This window comes from Glandiceps talaboti, chromosome 14, assembly GCF_964340395.1.
Source record: "Glandiceps talaboti chromosome 14, keGlaTala1.1, whole genome shotgun sequence".
NCBI lineage: Eukaryota > Metazoa > Hemichordata > Enteropneusta > Spengelidae > Glandiceps > Glandiceps talaboti.
In genome coordinates, this window is record NC_135562.1 from 11314543 (window position 1) to 11330576 (window position 16034).

A 16034-nucleotide genomic window follows, 5' to 3' on the forward strand; every position below is an offset into this window, starting at 1 on the left:
TACACACAAATTGAAACACAATATTATTTATTTTGTTGAATTTTCAAGGATTTTCACGTTTAAAATTAGATCCACTCTCTCTGCTGCTTCTGTCCAACCATGGATCTATAATAGATCCATGGTCCAATGGAATGCAATGAATTAATAAATAAAGGCTTGATGGTGATATTATTGCATGGCATGCTACACACAAATATGCTGGTAGTAAAATATACCATGGTGGTATTATATACCTCCATGCAATTGTATGATTGTATAAACAACATGTAAATAATCATTCAACAGACTGGGGGAGGGGTGGGGGGGGTTATTTGCTTTCCAAGCTGATGTTTATTATCTCTGTAGTTAAAATAGACAAACATTAACGTCTGTCATTTACAGAATGGAAATTTGAATGATTTAATGTTGAGTACAAACTACAGCTGTGAAATCATACCACATTACCAAAGGCAATGTTTTGATTTTGATCTCTGAATGTTGTCAGCTTTCTGATGACGTGGTTTACAATCAATGTATAACTCTTGAACAAATATGAAAACGTCAGACAAATAACATCGGTAAAAAAACATTGCTTTGTGGAATATTATCCTGATGTTAATATGTGACAGTGAGAGTCACCATCTTTGAACTGATTTTGAAGGTTAAATAAAGGTAGAAATTTGGACATCAAACACTACTCAAAATTTGGAGTCGCCAGTTTGGCTAACTAAAGTAATGTCAGTCCGAGTCATCAGTCAATAAATCAATTTGCCATATAACCATCTGGCAACCGCCAACACTGTATAATACCTTTACTGTAATCTACCAGTACAATGTAGAGTACATTTTATGATGTGACAGTGTATACAGACATTATATTATTTGTCAAAGTATTTTTCTCAGTTCAAATGTACTACATCATAGTCAGGGCTCGCAATTAACAATTTTCTGTGGTAGTCTTAGTCAAGGCTACCAATTTCAGAAAGTGGTAGCCCAAGGGTGGTGACCAGTAGTCTCATATTCCTGAACTGAAAACTGAATTCCTCTATTGGAAATACGTGTGTTTTAATATACTTTTATGTCTGTAAATCTTTTAAATAATCATGTAATCAGTGGTAGTAATGTGAGTGGGCTACCAGCTGCAAATAATGGTAGCCCCATGACAAGAATTGGAAGGAAGTCTGTGGACATAGGACTAGTGTTAATTTCAAGCCTAGCATTGTATTGTATGGTGTGTTTGTATATGTATATATATATATATATATATATATATATATATATATATATATATATATATATATATATATATATATATATATATATATATATATATATATATATATATATATATATATATATATATATATATATATATATATATATATATATATATATATATATATATATATATATATATGGGGTTGTTGACTTTCCAACCATGTTTAACAGTTTATTCTGAAATAAAGTTATGAGAATGAAAAGAATGAGGTTTCTTTTCATAATTTTATAAACAATTGTTTCACTTTGCTTAATAATAATGGTAATTGCATCATAAACTTTTAGAGTAAAAAAATGAGAAGTTTGATAGCTGCTACATGTGGTAGGTGATAGCATGACATGACATCATCTTGTACACAGACTATTGCTGGTTAGGTGTGTCATAGACCCTCCACCAACTGGTGGGTCTATGGGTGTATCCAATAAACGTGCCTGTCATCTCAAACTATTGCAGCTGTCATTGTGCCCAGTTGAATAGAATTTAGAGAGTTTTTTGTAACATCAGTGAGTTTATAGGATATAACCCCATATAAACTGATTGTTATTTTACAGCTATCATTACATCAGAACAATAGAATTAATCAAAGTAACAGTCAATTCTATTCATATGCAAATTAGCAAATACTGCACACTGAAACCTGGTTCATCATAAAAATCACAGTCTCCACTGTCTGTGTTCAAATTGAAGCTGGATACCATCCTAGTGTTAAAAGTTACAAACCTAGGGGCTACTCACCCAATTTGACTCTACGTACATGTGCCGCCATTTTTGGTTCATTTTCTAACCCTTTGGTCTGAGGTCTTTTTTTTCGAACTGAAAAGTCTAAACATTATTTAAAATTTTAGAGTGAAAACTACATTTTGTGATCTAAAATTCAATCTTCTAAAAATCAGTACTCCTAGTCAAATCTGAATGTCTGGGGTTGGCAGTATTGGCTGCACATCCCAACCAGAACTGGCAATTGGTACTGCCCCCTGGTTACAAACTACTTTCAAAATGGAGTTAAAATGGAGCCTACGGTAACTTTTGTAAGAAACTGTCATAGTCTTTGTCCTATGTTCTGTCAGCCCCAAAAGAATATATAAATAAATAAAAAAAATGAATAAATAAATAATTATATAAATAATAAATAAATTTACAAGAAATGTTAGCAAAAGTAACAAAAAGAGGAATGTATGAAGATTTATGTAACATTCACAGATTCTAATTTTGACTCATTTTCTTTTTCCTTTTTTAGTCGAGCAATTCAGAAGAACCAGGATTTATTACCGGAAACACCATGGCAGAATATATTCCAGAATGACTTTTGGGGGACACCACTGACTCACAGTGGTAGTCACAAGTCATACCGCCCTCTATGTGTGTTGTCGTTTCGATTGAACTATCTGCTGGCAGAGTTGAATCCATTTGTATACCATCTAACTAACATAATCCTACATGCTGTGGTCGTGGGACTATTTACATCTTTGTCAGAGTTTTTGTTGAAATCTAAAACACTGGCAGTCCTTGCTGGACTTGTCTTTGCAACCCATCCTATACACACTGAAGCCGTTGCTGGTGTAGTTGGCCGGGCAGAGATCGGAGCTGGATTATTCTTTCTTCTATCATTCATGACATACATCAGATACTGTCAGTGTAGATCACTGTCAATTTTACAAGTTGATGATCCTATCAGCAGACAACAATACTCGGTGAAATCATGGATGTATTTATTTTTAAGTCTTCTATGTGCTTCGGCTAGTATGCTATGGAAGGAACAAGCCATTACAGTACTGGCTATTAATGCAGTCTATGATGTCTTTATCTGCAACAAAATACAACCACTGAGTGTCTTCCAAATCTTATATAAGGTACGGAATGTACTTAAGAACCTTAATTACCTATTAGGGATAGAAAATGGTTTAAAATAATTTACTTGAACACTATCAGCACACAGGAGATTTCATCTTAGCTTGCAAATGCTATTAACGATGTATCAAGATCGATAGGAATGATCACCAGGTTTTATGTTGAGATAGACACAATAAAGTTAACACACAAATATCCCTTACATAGTGTCTGCTCTGTAGACACACTAAAGATAACACACAAACATCCCTTACACAGTGTCTGCTCTGTAGACAATACAGATAACACACAAACATCCACAGTGTCTGATCTGTAGACACAATAAAGATAACACACAAACATCCCTTACACAGTGTCTGCTCTGTAGACAATACAGATAACACACAAACATCCACAGTGTCTACTCTGTAGACACAATAAAGATAACACACAAACATCCCTTACACAGTGTCTGCTCTGTAGACACAATAAAGATAACACACAAACATCCACTACACAGTGTCTGCTCTGTAGACACAATAAAGATGACACACAAACATCCACTACACAGTGTCTGCTCTGTAGACACAATAAAGATGACACACAAACATCCACTACACAGTGTCTGCTCTGTAGACACAATAAAGATGACACACAAACATCCACTACACAGTGTCTGCTCTGTAGACACAATAAAGATAACACACAAACATCCACTACACAGTGTCTGCTCTGTAGACACACTAAAGATGACAAACATCCCTTACACAGTGTCTGCTCTGTAGACAATACAGATAACACACAAACATCCCTTACACAGTGTCTGCTCTGTATTTTGCTAATGATAACAAAAACAAATACAAATGTAACCAAATGCAGAGCAGACACTATGTAAGGGATCTTTGTGTGTGTTATCTTTGTGGTGTCTATCTCAGTCTCAAAGACTTTCTGCTATGTCCAGATCTAATTTTAGTGAAACTCATACAGTGACCAAATTTCAAATACTAAGTATGTAATTTTCACTGAAAGTGGGGCAAGACTGCTTGATGTTCAAGGTGTATATTTTATATAGGTTAGGGAGCATCTGTACTCCTTAACTTTAGTAATGGTAGCTCATGTTGTTGAGATGATTACTTCATTGTAGCATGTTTTGTGTACAAGATGCATATTTTAAGTAGGTTAGGGAGTTTGATGGGGGGGGGGGGGCTATCTGTATTCCTTAACTTTATTGACTTTGATCATTTGATTGAGATATTCATTTTGTGCTTTACTGGACTTTTCATCCAATATTAAATCATGTTAGGTTATACTAATTTTGAAATATTGATATTTTCAGCGTAAATATCGTCCGGTGTGTCTTGGTGTTTTAGTAACTGGTTTATGGGGTGTGGCAGTACTGGCGTGTAGAATATCCATCATGGGAAGCGTTCCACCGGAATTCTCACCATCGGATAATCCAGCATCCAATTCCAGCAGTACCTTGACAAGATCATTAACATATCATTTCTTACCAGCTTTCAACATCTGGCTACTGTTAAACCCATACTTGCTAAGTTTTGATTGGTCAATGGAAGCCATACCTCTACTAGAGTCAATTAGTGACGTTAGAAACCTTGCAACATTATTACTTTACTTTAGTTTACTCTTATTTGGCATCTGTAGTTTAAAAGGACTCTCTAGAAGTAACAATGGCGATCTTAACAGTAACAACACAGTTACTTCAACATCTAATGGTAAACTTAATTCTACATATCAAAAGCTGCAAAAACCAAAGGTGCTAGTCGAAAGATTTGAAATAATTATATTGTCTTTAGCAATAATGATAGTACCATTTATACCAGCAACTAATTTATTTTTCTATGTGGGATTTGTGGTAGCCGAGAGAGTCTTGTATATTCCCAGTATGGGATATTCACTACTCTTGGTCTATGGAGTACATATTTTATGTTGTCGTGTCAACAAAACCAAACACAAGTACTTTTATCTGATTATGTCAGTATTATTGATATTGTTCAGTGTTCGTACGTTTCTACGAAATCAAGATTGGCAAACGGAAGAAGCGTTATACAGAAGTGGCATTGCTACAAACCCACCAAAGGGTAAGGGTTTAGTCCTGCATTTGTATATATAATTAGTTCATTTGCATATCAGTTAACATTGCATGGAAGTGGTATTGCTACAAACCCACCAAAGGGTAAGATTGCAGCCAGGTTTAGTCCTGCATTTGTATATATAATTAGTTCATTTGCATATCAGTTAACATTGCATAGGAGTGGTATTGCTACAAACCCACCAAAGGGTAAGATTGCAGCCAGGTTTAGTCCTGCATTTGTATATATAATTAGTTCATTTGCATATCAATTAACATTGCATAGAAGTGGTATTGCTACAAACCCACCAAAGGGTAAGATTGCAACCAGGTTCAGTCCTGCATTTGTATATATAAATAGTTTATTTGCATATCAATTAACATTGCATAGAAGTGGTATTGCTACAAACCCACCAAAGGGGTAAGATTGTAGCCAAGTTTAGTCCTGCATTTGTATATATAATTAGTTCACTTACATATCAATTAACATAACCTCTTTAACATCAGAAATTTAAAGAGTTTATTTCCTAGGGACATTCTAAGTTGACATTTGATTTGGATGATTTTCAGCCTTGGTACTGATAAAATGTTTGAGCAAAGCCAACTAAATGTTTATCAATAAGGTTGACTATCAATGCGAGTTTTCATTGTGACCAGTCAGCACGAATATATTTTCATTGTGACCAGTCAGCACGAATATATTTTCATTGTGTCCCGTCAGCACGAATATATTTTCATTGTGACCAGTCAGCAGAATAAATTTTCATGGTGACCAGTCAGCAGAATATATTTTCATTGTGTCCAGTCAGCAGAATATATTTTCATGGTGACCAGTCAGCAGAATAAATTTTCATGGTGACCAGTCAGCACGAATATATTTTCATTGTGACCAGTCAGCACGAATATATTTTCATTGTGACCAGTCAGCACGAATATATTTTCATTGTGACCAGTCAGCACGAATATATTTTCATTGTGACCAGTCAGCACGAATATATTTTCATAGTGACCAGTCAGTACAAATATATTTTCATTGTGACCAGTCATCACAAATATATTTTCATTGTGACCAGTCAGCACGAATATATTTTCATTGTGACCAGTCAGCACGAATATATTTTCATTGTGACCAGTCAGCACGAATATATTTTCATAGTGACCAGTCAGTACAAATATATTTTCATTGCGACCAGTCAGCACGAATGTATTTTCATTGTGACCAGTCAGCACGAATATATTTTCATTGTGACCAGTCAGCACGAATATATTTTCATAGTGACCAGTCAGTACAAATATATTTTCATTGCGACCAGTCAGCACGAATATATTTTCATTGTGACCAGTCAGCACGAATATATTTTCATTGTGACCAGTCAGCACAAATATATTTTCATTGTGTACAGTCAGCACGAATATATTTTCATTGTGACCAGTCAGCACAAATATATTTTCATTGTGACCAGTCAGCACGAATATATTTTCATTGTGACCAGTCAGCACAAATATATTTTCATTGTGACCAGTCAGCACGAATATATTTTCATTGTGACCAGTCAGCACGAATATATTTTCATTGTGACCAGTCAGCACAAATATATTTTCATTGTGACCAGTCAGCACGAATATATTTTCATTGTGACCAGTCAGCACGAATATATTTTCATTGTGACCAGTCAGCACGAATATATTTTCATTGTGACCAGTCAGCACGAATATATTTTCATTGTGACCAGTCAGCACGAATATATTTTCATTGTGACCAGTCAGCACGAATATATTTTCATTGTGACCAGTCAGCACGAATATATTTTCATTGTGTCCAGTCAGCACGAATATATTTTCATTGTGACTTGTCAGCACGAATATATTTTCATTGTGTCCAGTCAGCACGAATATATTTTCATTGTGACCAGTCAGCACGAATATATTTTCATTGTGACTTGTCAGCACGAATATATTTTCATTGTGTCCAGTCAGCACGAATATATTTTCATTGTGTCCAGTCAGCACGAATATATTTTCATTGTGACCAGTCAGCACGAATATATTTCCATTGTGACCAGTCAGCACGAATATATTTCCATGGTGACCAGTCAGCACGAGTTAAATGTTGATGAATCTGGACGCAAACCTGTTCCTTGAACTAATGTAGTAATAGCAGCACACAGCTTTTAACTGAACTGATCAGTAATTGGTATTTTCTTCCTTATAAAATTCAGTATTTTGACCAACAGTTGTGATATGTATTTCTCATTCTTTCTTAGCCTGGGGTAACTTGGCCAATATACTGAAATCACAAGGCAAAGTAGAAGAAGCAGAAATGGCATATAAGAAAGCATTAGAATACCGTGGTAACATGGCAGATGCACATTATAATCTGTAAGTACTCTTTTATATTGAACGTGAAGGAACCTTATGTGGAGCCATGATGAATTTTAACTGTAAACAGTTTTGAATCTGCTAGTTGCTGATGTGAACCTCACTGCTGTTGTATATTTCTGGGCTCAAGATATGAACCATGATTGTGCCCTAGTCAGTCTATATGTATAAATGGGGACCTGTTAGGATAGAGGATGCTATGTGAAGGATTTAATTCTGTGCTCTTACAGAGGCTGCAATGGATTGTATGCTCTCTAGGGAGTTGAGGAAGTATAAAAGGTCATTGTGCTGTTATTGGTCCATGTTAGGGGTAATAATTTCACAATACTTTTGGAAAGTGGTAGATGAAAATCTGACATAATCTACAAGATGACCAAATGATATGTCATCTTTCTTTGCTACTTGACATAACCTGTCTCTCTTTTCTACTTTCTTTTTTCAGTGGTATATTATTACAAGAATCTAATCGAAATGAAGAAGCACTTGAAAGCTACAAGAATGCAATAAGATATAGACCAAGACTTGCAAGTAAGTTGATCAATCTGATTAAAAATCTGATGTGGTGAAAGCGGCTAGATGCCTTTATTTACCTCTGTTTCCAGTGTTTTGTGTTGTTTGTTTTGTTCCGAGTGATCGCCGCCTTCCCACAGCGACAATCACTCAAACAAAACAAAAGACACAAAATAATTGAAATAGAGGTAAATAAAGGCATCTAGCTGCTTTCACCACATCAGATTTTAATCAGATTGGTAAGGTGATGTGAAGCCTCAAGAGTAGTGCTGAGATACCAGCTACTGTGTTTGTTCATATCGTTTCCTTTATAGTCTTTTAGTTGTAGTACAAATTCACAATTAATTTTACAATCTCATACCTGTTGGCCCATTACTAGAAAGCTGAATGAAATGATGCAATATAGGTTGGTGGCTTGCATATATCTTGATACATTGTTTCATTACTTACAATTGTTTGCCTACATTTTGATAGAGTGATTTGCATAAACCTCGATACATGGTTTCAATACTTAGAGTGACTCACCTACATCTTGATACATTTCAATATTTACACTTTTTTGCCTACATCTTGATACATTGTTTCAGTATGTACTGTGGCTTATCTACATCTTGATACATTGTTTCATTACTTACAGTGGCACATCTGAATCTTGGCATGACCTTGGCAAATGTTGGGAGACAGGAAGAAGCTAAAGTTGTGTACAGACATGCTGCTACTATGGATGACATTGGACTCAAAGATCCCAAAAGTCAGAATAAAGCTATCATTTCAGCCATTTATAATCTAGGTAGATTGTATCATGATGAAGGCAACTATCAAGTAAGTAACAAATATATTGGTCTAAGATTCTAATAAATGGCAGCAGATAAAATCATATTTTGAGAACAATCTATATACAGAGCTTATGTTATATTGACTGATCTCTCTAAAAATGATGGCAACGATGATGACGATGACACATTGACGGTGACGACGACGATGGCAATAAAGATGACAACAACAATGATAGTGTTAACGATGATGATGATGGCACATTGACGGTGATGACGACAATGGCAATAAAGATGACAACAACAATGATAGTATCCTAGGTGATGATAGTGACAACAATGATGATAGTGACAATGATAGTGCCCTTGATGGTGGTGGTGGTGGTGGTGACATAGCAACAAGCAGCAAAAGACAGTAGCACAATTGATAGGGAAAGACTAAATAATGTGACAGCCATCATGTATTTATGTTAAGTGTGGTATTTACATCTTGTTGATACAAATTTGTGTATTGGTGTTTGTTTTCAGGAGGCATCAACTATTTTCCAAGAAGCTATCGATAGATGTCCTGAGTACTACTCTCCTCAGAGTTTATATAACATGATGGGTAAGACTCCTTATCTTATCAAAGTTTATATAACATGATGGGTAAGACTCCTTATCTTATCAGAGTTTATATAACATGATGGGTAAGACTCCTTATCTTATCAGAGTTTACACAACATGATGGGTAAGACTCCTTATCTTATCAGAGTTTGTACAACATGATGGGTAAGACTCCTTATCTTATCAGAGTTTACACAACATGATTGGTAAGACTCCTTATCTTATCAGACATTGTACAATATGATGGGTAAGACTCCTTATCATATTGTACAATATGGTAGTTTAAAATCCTTATCATACCAGAGTTTGTACAACATGATGAGTAAGACTCCTTATCTTATCAGAATTTGTACATGTTTGATAAGATCCGTTATCTTCCTGCCATGTTTACAACATTATGGGATGTGACTCCATGTTCTTAAGGTTTGTACAATGCAGTATATTATACCCCTTAGTTCCTCAGAAGTGTGTACATTATATGTCATACCACTTAGTTCCTCAGAAATGTGTACAACATACATGTCAGTCATACCCCTTAGTTCCTTAGAAGTATGTACAAGATCTCATATCACTTATTTTGTTTGTACAAATGATGCATTCTTAATTCTAATTTTATACTCCTTATATTTTATAAAAAATAACATAAACATAAAACATTTAAATGCCTGGGTATATGTCAAGTTACTGTAGTCCCTGTAAACACATCCAGTAAAACTTTGTAAAAATGGATTTCCCTGACCTTTGACCCTTGACCTACAGCTTGTTTTGATTGGAATGATGACCTCTAGTTTCCATCCCGACCTTTTAACCACATAACACAAACCTGTAGATTTCTATCAACTCAGAGTAAAGTCTCAATCTTTAAAGTTGTTATTCATGAGTCGCATGGTTAATATAATATAAAGATGGGTGTGTTTTAGTTTATAAAATGGTGTCCCATACGTGTTCCTTACTACTGGTAGTATTTTTATAAGCACTGAGATGAACTACTAGTATTCTTCATGTTTCCGGCACAACATGTTTTATTTCACCATATGATTAAATGAATTAACAGCCCTTCATTGAAATACACAACTATTACTTACCAGTGTTGGTCTATTTCAAATGTCAATTTTATCCAATGCCCATGTTGAGTATATTCATTAAATTCATACAAATCTAGCACTTCACCCAGTGCAAACACAGACAAATATCACACCACACTTGCTCCAACAATGAATTCTCACATCAAAAGTCAATCACTTCATCCACTGCACATACACAGTCATATCCCATCTTTGATGCACAGTGCAGTCTTGTATCACAAGTTAGACAATGTGACGAAGTTCATTCTGATTGGTCAGAAAACAAAGGAAACAAGCACATCTGTTGGCTGTATTGTTAATGAGTAATAAAGTTATATGTATGTTATCCAATCAGAGGTAACCTTGAGATAACTTTACATCACCCCCTCACAAGTCAATCACTTGGCTTAATGCACACAATGAAATCTTGTGGTACACGAATCTATCACCTGGTCAATGCAGACACATACACACTCCTGGAGTATACTCGAGTACATATTATCCTAACAGTTATTCAATAGGTGTGTATGTGATTGGTTTTCTCACAGAATGAATGAAATGCATTGAGATCACTGTTCTTACTGTCGACTGCTCAAGTTTCATAATGAAAAAATATAGTATACAGTTCATATTGTCCTGTCTACAATTGAAAAATATGAAATATCCTGGAATAAGTAGGGATACGAGTGTTAATCAGAGAAGAGAGATAGCATTTCCAGATTCAGTAGAATTTAATTCAATATGACAGCTAGTCTGCAAGGTACACAGTGACGGGGCACCCTCACACATTGGTCAACCCCTCCCAAGACAGCTAGTCTGCAAGGTACACAGTGACAGGGCGCCCTCACACATTGGTCAACCCCTCCCACAGCAGCTAGTCTGCAAGGTACGCTGTGACAGGGCACCCTCAAACATTGGTCAACCCCTCCCATGACAGCTAGGTAACTTCCCTTGTCTTTCCAGTATACAATAATATAGTTAAAATAACAGACATGAGTCATAATCAGATACAAGTAATCTAATGTATTGTAACTAACAAACATTATTAATTGCTTGGCTGAAACTATGTATGCACGTTATAATGTTCTAACTAACATTAATGTTAAAGGTACTTTCTCCATGTTATTCTTTCATTTTGTTAATATCAAAGATTATAGTTTATATCCAATTATATATCACTGTGTGTGTGTGTGTGTGTGTGTGTGTGTGTGTGTGTCTGTCTGTCTGTCTATGTATGTATGTATGTATGTATGTATGTATGATGCTAATTTCGTGTATGTTTGTGTGTATGTATGTGTATGTTTGTGTGTATGTATGTATATGTGTGTGTATGTGTGTGTGTGTGTGCGTGTATGTGTGTGTGTGTGTATGTGTGTGTATGTGTGTGTGTATGTGTGTGTGTGTGAGTGAGTGTGTGTGTGTGTGTGTGTGTGTGTGTGTGTGTGTGTGTGTGTGTGTGTGTGTGTGTGTGTGTGTGTGTGTGTGTGTGTACGAGTACAATCAGAATCTATTGAAACAAATCGTAAAGCTAAAGTGTCGTAATTTTATCCTATGGAGAACATACCCTAACAATGACATTAATATTGACTAGCAGTTGTAAAAACCACCAAGCTGGCTGAGGCTGTCACTAAACTATATGCATTCTTATATGTGCACAACATCAACATAAAACTGATGTACAATGATATCCTTATATCTCTGCTATTTAGTAGATGTTTGACATGTACTTGTATTTGTTCGTGTTTTAATTGCATGCCATATATATTGTATTAGGGGATTGTTTATCCAAACTTGGTCAGTACGAAGCAGCTGAAACTTGGTTTCAGAAAGCATTATCAGTGAAGGCAGATCATGTACCTGCTTATTTAACCTATGCACACCTGCTAGATACGACTGTAAGTATACTAATTATCACAACAGCCAATCAAATTTTATGTAGCTTGGTTACAATCAGCTTTTCTTGCAATATTTGCCAAGAAATTCGCATGTGCTATTTAGTGGACAAGCTGTGTATGAAGAAATATATGTATTTGTTTGTTGCTGCATTCAGAAGGACATTGACTTTTGTACATAGTGAATAGATACTGCAAAGACTTTATTAAAAGAGATATAGCAAAACATAGGTAAAACAGTCCTTTAAGCTGTAATGACATGTTAGACGGGAACATCACTCCAGGAAACAGACATTTTCATAGACTGTGGGTTCTGGAGGGTCATTTCATGATTTTACATCATCTACAATTACTTTTTAATTAAATGTGTTTTCAGAGAAACAACAAGTTGATCTTGTGCCTTTATAGGGTATCTTTGCTATGGTGCCAATGCATCATGGGAGCCAGCAGAAATAATATATTCATGGCTGAACAATGAATTTTAATGACTCCTGAGTGCCGCTTCAGTGTAAAACATGTGTCATGAATATTCATTGACTCTCCAGAACCCAAAGTTCATGAAAATGCCTTTATTTCCTGGAGTGGCGTTCTCCTTTAGGAGAAATTTACCTATTTTACCATTTTTATACATATTGATAGCTATGTGAAATGTCCGTTAGTTGCTGTACTATTCATGATATGGCTTATAACACTTCTGATAATGTGTACAGTTGTATAATTGTTTCTGGTTTTCACCAAAGGGAAGAAATGAAGAAGCTGAACGTATGCTGAATAAGGCTTTAAGTTTAGAACCTAACAGTTCAAGTGTCTACCAACACTATGGTGAGTATGTGTAGTGACTATCTATATGATGCAAACATACACACAAACAAACAAACACTCAGATAGACACAGGCAGACATACACTAAACAGATACATACAATATCAAACAAGTGTTCATACATACATACATACATACATACATACATACATACACACACACACACACACACACACACACACACACACACACACACACACACATCTGGCATACATTCACAGTATGGAGAGACTAAGGTCAATACAACTTCCATGTTATTTAATTCTGCTATGATTTGATGGTATATCTATATCTTTTATTATTAGGTCAACACTATGCTCAGAATGAGAAGTATTCAGTTGCAGCATCTATGTATCAGAAGGCAGTAGAACTGAATGGTGATGACTTTGACATTGTCTTCAATGCTGCCAATGCACACAGACAAGCTGGACTCAAGGAGAAAGCTGAGGTGTATTATTGGAAAGCTGTACTACTAAAACCACAGGTAATGGCAAATGTTATCAACTCTGTTCAAATACATTTCAGGCATATTCAGAACATTGCAGCAAAGATCATCATGTGGGCCAAGAAATATGATCACATAGCAACAATCCTTAAAGCACTCCACTGGCTACCAGTACAGGATAGAATTATTTTAACTTTTGTTGATCACTTACAAATCTCTGAATGGTCTGTTGCCAACCTACATATCTAACCTAATTCACATGAAGGCAACTCCCAGGATGAACCTAAGTACAAACTAGTGTCATATGGTGCATGTGTTCTTATGTGCTGCACCCCATCTATGGAATACACTGCCATTAGAAATATGACAAAAACCAACAGCTGATGCTTTCAAACAGAACTTGAAGACATGTCCTTTCTCCAGTCTCAGTCTGTACAGCACCTCTGAACTCAACATCGTAGTGGAAACTGGTTCTTTATAAATTCACTGATTGATTAATTGATTGATTGATTGATTGAATTTCATTCATTTGTGTCTTACATATGAATACATTTAATTCCTTTGTTAATTGTTATTACTGGTCTTACTGTTAATCAGTGCAAGTGTGCACCCTCTAAGTCAGTTTGACAAGTCACTGATGCACACTATTTCTAGTGACACACTAAAATTTGGTGTTCCCCTATCTCTTACTATGTGGTGACACAGAAATGGCAGTTTTATTGTACTGACCCACAACAACAAAATTTGGCTATCCGATGATTAGAGGGCATACTGGTGTCAATGAAGCCTGGTGTATTTCTGAATACCTATAAATTAAACCCTGTATTGTTGTTGCTGTTGTTTTTGTTTGTAGGAGCCCAGTGCACATCTGAATCTTGGAGCAATGCTTCATGTGAATGGCAAACTAAGGGAAGCTGAACTACAGTATATGAAAGCATTGAAGCTAAAACCAGATGATGAAATCACAAAGTCTAATCTCAAGAAGGTCAGAACTCTAATCAATAAAAGTAAATGAACAGAACAAGAGCCACTGTTGGTATTTTAGTCTTCGTTTGTCAGGATTTTGTAACTAGTCTTGGAGATATAAAGTGAGACAGAAATTCATATTACTATGGTAACATAGTCTTCGGTTTACTAAGATAGACACAAACTAAAACTACAACAGTGATCAACAGATATAACAGTGATAAACTATTGAATGGATATTGGACTAATTATCGTCTCAGTAGGGAGGCCTCTGTAGAGTTTTATTGACAAAGTTCCATGAACTTCCAATGTACTATTTTGGGACTTCCAATGTTCATACTATCTTGATCACAGGGTGATTAGAGGAACCACTATGACCCACTTGTGTAATCTACCACACTGAAGAACAATAGATTTAGTTTAGTTTTTATAGTAAACCGAAGGCTGGATTACCAGTGTCATCCAATGGTAATGTCTGATGATACATGTACATGTACATGTTAGTCAATACTCTGTGTACATTGTACAATAAGATATTACAAGTGGAACTTTCTGTACATTTCAAGCAGCATTTTCAGTAAAGAATGACAAAATGGTTTTGAAAGCTGTTCAACCATTTTATATGTAGTAGTAGGCAGAGCTCATAACAAATGTCATTTAATTTTTTATCAGTTAATGAAATCCAAACCTTACACAGCTAAAAATCAAAATGGATTGTCAGGACTGACCTGTCCCAGGCATGGTGCCTGCCACAGGTGTAATTGAACTGGCATGGTGCAGGCGAGATGGAAGAGGCCTGCCACAAGCCTAACAAACAGGCCTGTCACAGGTCTGACTGGTCAGGCCTGCCACAGGAATGATGAAACATGGTGAGAGAAGCCTTACAGCACAGACCTGATAAGACAGGCCTGTCACAGTCTGGCTGGTCAGAATTGCCACTGGCCTGATGTAACAGTCCTATCACAGCCCTGTTTCAGACATGATAATCTTTAGCTGTGTATATTTTGTTGGTTTTGGCAATAAAGCATTGAAATAACACCAACAACTCGCTATCAGATAATGATACACATTATTGATTTACCCTTAGCAAAATACTTTATTACACCAACTACTATTGCTTGCACATTTGAATTAATAGTTGTATTAGATATGGCACATATTTTAAAGCTTTTCACTTGCTGTGAAACTGAAATAAAAGTACTAAAAAAATAGCTTTAACCTTAGGGACGATCGCACAATGTCACACAACTTCTTTCATGGGGGAGGGGGGTCTGGCATCAACAGGATTGTTGAACTTCATTTTGGCTCTTCTAACCAAATTTTGACAGAAAACTTTCACCCCTTCAATGATAACAGCTTTTGTATTTACTACTGAGATGTTGATAAATTGTATTGTGCTGAATT

The 16034-nt window shown here is 35.7% G+C and overlaps 1 protein-coding gene across 1 annotated transcript; it reads left to right on the forward strand.

Moving 5' to 3' along the window:
* Positions 1-2170: 2170 nt before the first annotated feature.
* LOC144445250 (protein O-mannosyl-transferase TMTC2-like) lies at positions 2171-15744 on the forward strand. Its single transcript, XM_078134792.1, has 11 exons — positions 2171-2277; positions 2496-3108; positions 4422-5184; positions 7439-7553; positions 7996-8081; positions 8701-8885; positions 9365-9443; positions 12280-12401; positions 13139-13220; positions 13525-13703; positions 14518-15744. The coding sequence occupies exons 1-11, from the start codon at positions 2171-2173 to the stop codon at positions 14677-14679; spliced, it is 2493 nt and encodes an 830-aa protein (XP_077990918.1). The 3' UTR covers positions 14680-15744.
* Positions 15745-16034: the final 290 nt, after the last annotated feature.